At 41.1% G+C, this 7,135-nt stretch overlaps 1 protein-coding gene across 1 annotated transcript in view; it reads left to right on the top strand.

The window, feature by feature from the left end:
- Positions 1-896: 896 nt before the first annotated feature.
- LOC116997533 (cytochrome c oxidase assembly protein COX16 homolog, mitochondrial) overlaps positions 897-7,135 on the top strand; it is a 44,877-nt gene continuing 38,638 nt past the window's right edge. The window contains exon 1 of the mRNA XM_033062402.1: positions 897-978. Within this exon, the coding sequence (XP_032918293.1) occupies positions 919-978 (60 nt within the window). The 5' untranslated portion in view covers positions 897-918. The remainder of the gene's footprint in view (positions 979-7,135) is intronic.

The following is a 7,135-nucleotide window of genomic DNA, read 5'->3' as shown; positions in this document are numbered from 1 at the left end:
TCTAGACTGGTAGGGCTCTCAGAACAAGTTAGTGGACGTTGGATTGAAGTAATATTACCTTATCTTATTATATGTGTTTGATTTTATTCTCATTTTGGTTTGTATATATGTGCTATCTTATCAACATGGTCAGAAAACTTTATTAAGTACTTCCACCATTTCCTTGGGGTCATCCATGTTCCATTTTCAAGTGTTTTTAAATTACTCTTTGAGTTGAGACAGCAGGCGCCTTGTTCAGCTTTGCCCCTGCCCTGCATGCCACCAGCAATGACTTGGAATGTGAAAAGGCTGTGTAGCGATTCAGGAGTAAGTAAAAGAGGACCTGTCATTCTCCCACCTCCACTCTGCTATTGCCGCAGGCTGACAGGGCAGAACCTCTGGCTGCAATAGTATATAAAACATCGCAGCCGCTGCCTGGAGAACGGGGGTGTCTGTACAGGTCAGCACTCCAACCTGCGCGGGGCCGCAGTCGAGACGTGTTGGGCTGGATGGCACACCACATGTCATTCCTAGAAGGTATGAAGGACTACTGGCTCTAAATATCAGAGTAAGGCAGTTCGCTAGCACTGTTGTAGCCAACTTTGTTTTGAAAAGGTTTTTTTGGTTCATTTTCACTGGGACAAGGGATAGCAATGCAGAAAAACATATGATCACGGTCGGCAATCTCCTTTCCTTAGGAAAGCAGGTTACAGAATGCAAAGATAGAGCTGGTGACCAGGCCTGCTCAACGGCGCTCACCACGGAGCTGTGAAGGACAGCGTGAGGGGCGGTGTGCGCGGGGCAGGGGCAGGGGCTGGGCCGTGCCCGCGGAACCCGCGTGTCGGGGCGCGGTGCCGGCGGAGGGGCCGCGGTGCCGGCCCAGCCGGGTCCCGCCGGAAGCGGGAGGGCGGCGCCGGGCCCGTGGGGCGGGAGCGGGGCATGGAGAAGCTGCGCAGGCTGTGGAGGGGCCGCACCATGACCTTCGGGGTGCCCCTGCTGGTGAGCGGGGCGGCGGAGCGCGGGGAGGCGGCGGGCGGAGCTCCGGGCGGGCGGGCACGGGGCGGAGGAGGAGGCGGGGGCGGGTGGGCGCTCTGCTGTGCCCTGCTGGCACGGGCCGGGAGGGGGCGGTGGGAGCCATGGGGGCCGTGTGAGCCGTGGGGGCCGTGTGCCCGCGCTCCGGGACACGGGTGTACAACACACTCCTAAAGATATTCCTGACTGGAAGCTGGGGAAAACGCATTTTGCTGGTTGGCTTGGTTTTGTTTTGTGGTTTTGTTTTTTTTTTCCCTATGGAACACCGCTTGTGTTTCTTGTCTTACTTTAGCTTTTCATTGGATTTTAAACTGCGGTGGCATTGTTCTGATAATTCGTACGTCTAAATAAGTGAAAGATTTTGGGTGAAGTGAGTTGATGGGCTATAGGTAGCAGCTGTGCTCCATGTGGTGAGTGAGGAATAACTTTTTAGAGTCAGCTGAGTTTAGGAGAGATCACTGGTGTCGAAGGATTAAAGCAAAAGTATAAGACTATCTTACACACATTACCTCCGTAGATAGTGCACGTTAGGTTGCATTTCTCTGTCCTAAGTACCTGTATTCATTAGGGGGAAAATGAAAAACCTCAGATGCACTTATGGATAAAAACTCAGGAAGGAAGGCAAAAGCAGCGCCAAGGCCAGTGTAGTTTCTGTGCAATTCATGTCTCCTTATCCATCTATACTGTTGGTTTGCAAAATGTAAACAAATTTCAAGGTGGATAAAGAATGAGGCAAAGGATAATTCCAACACTTTTATAAAGCTACTGGAGAAATCAGTGTCTTCTTCCTCAAACGTTCAGCAGCATGCCTTGGGAAAACGGAGTGGACCGAAGAAGCACGTTGGCACTTGTTAGAGTTTAAAAGAGTTTAAGGCCATTATTTTAAAGGGATATTAGCAATGTTCTAGAGTAAGGACTTTCATTGAAGTTATTAATGAAGTATCTTTTCTTGAAATATTGATGAAGACTTTTGTAAGAAATGGGAACAGTTAAACCCAAACAGTCTGATAGTACCACAACCTACGTGAAATCATTTGCTTCAGCAGCTCCGCTCCCTTCTGTTGCACACAAACTCTGCCTACGACACCTTTCTTGAAGTGATCGAGCACTGTGTTACAGATCATTAGCTATCCTGCTTGCATGCACGTGTACCTGAGAGGGTGTCCAGAATTGTGCTGCTTTCATGCTTAGACCAAATTTATTTTGTTTTTGGACTTTTCATGTTTGAGTGCTCTGACAATATTCTTCAGTTTAATAACGCCTTGCTTAGATGTTAAAGGTTGGATACAGTTTTAGCTTATGCTGCTTTCGTTTATGTAATTATTTGAGGCTTGCTGCTTTACTTCTAGAATCAGGGAAGATCAAGCAGTTTAGTATTCTCTAGCTCAATTTTAACTCCATGGAAGGCCCGGGAAAAATACTTTGTGATTAAAGATGCTTAGAAGTAGTGACCTAGAGGAGGAAAAAAAATCAGCACTGCTTTTTAATATTAAGTATATCAGATTAACTGGTTTAGTAGGTGAGGACATTCAACTGATGCACAAGATTCTGATTTTGATAAAACTTTCTACATTATCTTCCCTGTGAGAATTGCGTTTCAGAGAAGTAGGGCAAAGATATGTTTCTTATCTTTTTAGTTCTCAAAAGGATTAAAAAGATACTGTAAAATGTAGTTACCACATGCTTGCCAAATTAAAAGATACTTTTGGAAGTAAGGTAGGTCTTGTAGAAATAATGCAGGCTGTAATATTGTGAAAAAACAGAAATGTCGTTATAAGACAAAAGAACTTGTCAGAAGTAGAGTAAAACATGAAACAGGATTCTTCCTGTATACTCGGTCCTCAACTGGAGTGACTTTTTAGTTCTGTGGTGCCGTTCTGGAGATGATGATGAACTGTAAAGTCTAGAGGAAAGCAACATAAAAGGTAAAGCTGACATTCCACCTTTAAGGAATGCTTGAAGGAATTGACTGGTTTATTTTAGCAAAGTCTGCAAAGTTCTGTACATTGTACAATGAGAGTGAGGATTGTCTTTCCTCACTTGGGAAAGTACCCCCAAAATAAATATGTTAGGAAAATCCTGCTCTTTTTTAGGAAAGAGCACTCTGACATGTTACTAGGGTTTTTAAGATGAGCTTGAACAACCATCTGGCAGCAGTGGCATAGATTGTCTCAGTTCTGCTTCAGTGCTGGAGCCAGGATTTCAGCATCCCAGGCCTATGGTTGTCCTTTTGGCCATCCTCAACGTTCTTGCAAGATTTTCCATGGGTCATAGGAGGAATTTTTAAGACTGATTTCTTTGACTTTGTATCGCCTAATTTCATTCTGTTCCTGTTGCAACAGAGCTCCTTCTTCCAGACACAATTATTGTGTAGAGAAATATTCTATTATATTTCTTTCCAGGGTTTCATGTCTCCCTGCCTTAAAATTATTCTCCCTTGTGAATACTTCAGAGTGTTTCTGACTTGCTGCCCAAAGGCTTCCCAGGGAGTAAGAAAAAGGAAAATCCATGCATTTGTCAGTTACACAGCTGTCTGTGGAGCTGTGAAGGCATCTCTGAAGCTGAACAGAATTGTGCTAAAAGAGCAATTACAGCAAAAATGACAGTGAGTCTAGGCAAAGAATCAGAAGGAGCATGCCTTTGCAATCCTTTAAATTCTGCTGAATTTGTTAATAATACTGAAACCAAAGGTTTTTGTTAGATTATTACATTCTGTACATATTTTTTTCTCTCTTGATTGATGCAGGACTATTCTTCAGTACTGCTGAACTTTTTATCAGTACCATATTTGCTTTTTTGGCAGAAAAAAAATAAAATGGCTTTCATATCTTGCTTTTATATACTGCATATTTGAAAGAAAAGGCTCCAAGGTTAAAAAGATCCTAATTCAAAGAAAAATGGGTGTCTCATTACACCCCCCTCCCCAGATATATATTTAAAACATTTCTTACTTTTTAGTGTAAATTATAGTTTTTTATTTGTTTGTTTGGTCTTGGGGCTGTTACAGTATTTCAGCGGAGAAGGAATTGGTTGATCTTTAAACCTCATACTGACAACAGCTTTCAGAGTAAGATGTGTAAATCAAAGTTTTCAGTCATACTTTCTCAGTAGCTGAAAGGGTTTCTTTGTGAGCACCCACAGATACAGTATCTCTGTGTGGCATAAAACAGTAATCCTGCGGGAGCAAGAGATGTAACCTGGTGTGGAATATCTCAAGTGCTTACAGGGGATCAAGGGAGTAGTCCCAAAGTATTTCTGATGATGGTAACATCTGTGTAGATGTTGGGATGAACTCCAGCAACCTTACAGGTGTATCTAAAATTTGCTGTTGCAGTAGAGGGCTGTGACACCTCTGTGGTAACTTAAACATCTTTGTCACCTATATTGACATTTCTGTTTGCTGTTTTGATTATGGGAACTCTTGCCTTATCACATGAAGCTTAACTTACAAGTCTTCAGCATTTGTGACTCTCTCATAAAAGGAGATCTTCAATTTCTGCTGCTTTGTATTCCACAGCCAACTCTACCTGACCAAAAGGGATGTATCTGTCAATGTCATATTGCTGCAGTGATGCTTCTGTAGATCCTGAGAGAGCAAGGCTCCTTGGTCTTGCAGCTGGTGCATCCAGCATCAGACCTTCCTATGGGACACTGAACATGTAAGGTCACCTCTCTGATACTCTTGGAATATTTGAAGTCTGCTAGAAGTTATTTTTTCCAACAGGTTTAAATGATGGCTCTATATCACTAAGGCAACAAGTTTGAATTTCAAAACTGCAAAGTAGTAGCAAATGTAAAACACGTGTTAAAAATCCTCCTGTTGTTTCATATGCTCACAGCACTTCCCAAGACTCACCTTTGTGGTTGTGTCTCCATCTCATTCTAGGCAAGGGTTTTTCAAACTCTCTAAGCTGCAAAATGAATGTATAGATACAGTTCCAGTTCTGTCAGTATGTTACAACGAAAAAATTATGTTCTGAGTATCTGAAGTGACATTCTAGCAGAAAGAAAATATAGCCTGTGGTTCATTTGATAATTTTTATTGCACACCTAAAATAAGTATATTGCCCTGTGTGTTTAGATAGTAATGCATATTTTCAGATTTAAACTGTGTTCAACATTCTCCATACTTATTGCTGTAGATTTTGACTTCCTTTAATTTTTCTGGGGTTTTGTGGGTTTTTTCCCCCTCATCCTGTAACGGCTGCTTTTACAAGCACTTTGCGTCTCCTTCTGGATCTTTGGTGTTTTACATGGCATGCCTAGTATTGCCAAAAGAGAAGGTACAGGTGGCTTGGAGCAGTGAAAGATTTTACTATGATTAAATGTTTCTAAAATCTATTTCCACGAGTGATCATTAGCACAGATTATACTGCAATGCCATGTACACCGCTGCCCTGAACAGTGCAAGTTTACTTTGATAAACACTTTGTCAAGGGTGCATGTCATGTACAGGACTAGAAAAATGGTCAGATTATAACAAGTCCCTAACAAAGCTGCAACAATGTGGCCAGTGCTTCTAGGCACCATTAGAGAAGGTCAGTGGCATCTCAGACTCTCATGAATGACCCAATTGTTTTAACAAACAAAACCAAAACAACTTTTCCAGACATCAGGACATGAAATTACATGTCCATGGGTTAGTTTTGTTCTCTGTTGTGAAGTCAGGGTCACCTGAGTGCAAGGACTGATGCCCAGAAATGTTTTGCAGGTATATGATGTCCTGTGAGCTACTTAAAGTGAACATTTACAGGGTTAATGGGTTAAATTTTCATAGATTTCTTTAAATTCAATATTTCTAGTTAATTTCATAAAAATCTGCTTAATTTGGAGTCCTGGGATATGCTGAATGCAAGGCATACTTTTTGCCACAGATTCTGGAAGATCTGCCTGTAAAAACATCATATGAACACTGGAAATATGGATAATTTTTCTTGGGAGTAATCACGATTCTGAGGTCTTATTGTTGCTATCAGTGTCTGAGTAGAAACTGTTATTACACTGTCTTCTGATATTGTTCAAAGAAGGATTACTGCAATCAGAATTTTTCACTTTTAGATCTGTCAGTGTTATTGCTAACATCTTTCACATTATTGCCTTAAACAATTCATAGTACTGAATTGCATTACTTTTATTAATATCTATTACTTCATGTGACTTTACAATAAAATTTGACATATGCAGAACAATTGATTTAAATGTTAATAATTTTTTGAGAGATGAATAGAAGTTAATATTCATCCATGAGAAGATAATTTTGACTTCTAGTATTTGTAGATAAATTGTGATTGTAAAAGTCACAAGTATTATATTTGCAGCCTAGAGAAACAATAAATACAAAACTGTTTTTAGAATTTAAAAGTTATTACTCCCAATCAGTGAATAACAGAGTGTTGTTTTTATGCTTCACTGACTTATATTAGACATGTTTGGTCTCTAGGCCTATGATGAGATTTGTCTTCTGCTGTGCTTCTGCTTTGCATCTCCTGTTCATCTGTTTGTGTTTGAATCCACAGTGGGGAGCTGTTCCAGACAAAACCAGCCCTGGACAGCCCTGGAACTGTTAGTGCTGGTGTGGAAGTCTGTGTTCAGGCTGAATGGGCTTCTGTGGAGTCCAGTTTGTGCAGTCTGAATTAGCTGACTTTCATCTTTCAGTTGACTATTAGGTCTTAAAACTTCCGAGTTCTCCTTTTGACTCTCCTTAAATTTTTCATTTTCAGTCTTTAAGAACAGTTTTCCAGATACATGTGACAAACAAATAGGCACTCTTCAGTACTTCAGATTTTCCCTCTGTCTCATTTCAAAACATAAAGGGTGCATTTGCATTGTTTAATGCTGTTAGAATGGACTCATCTGGCACTCAGGCTCTGAGGTTCTCTGTTGAGCCTCAGAACAGAAAGAGAAGTCCAGACTTGCTTGTTTTCATTGTATGTTTAGTTCTGCCTTAGGTCTCCCACCTCTTCAAGGGCTTGTGATGGTAAAAGTGTAAGGTTCGTGTTTATTGTACATAATGTTTAATCTTCATTCCTTGTTCAGGATTAGCAATAGAGAAATAATACTTCTTGTGGTTTCTTTTTATGTTCTTTCATGCAGGTTTCAGTTCATTGCAGTTTTGAGCAGGGCC

Source organism: Catharus ustulatus, chromosome 6 (assembly GCF_009819885.2).
Source record: "Catharus ustulatus isolate bCatUst1 chromosome 6, bCatUst1.pri.v2, whole genome shotgun sequence".
NCBI lineage: Eukaryota > Metazoa > Chordata > Aves > Passeriformes > Turdidae > Catharus > Catharus ustulatus.
The sequence above is the reverse complement of the archived record's forward strand: the minus strand, read 5'-3'. Positions and strand labels throughout refer to the sequence as shown.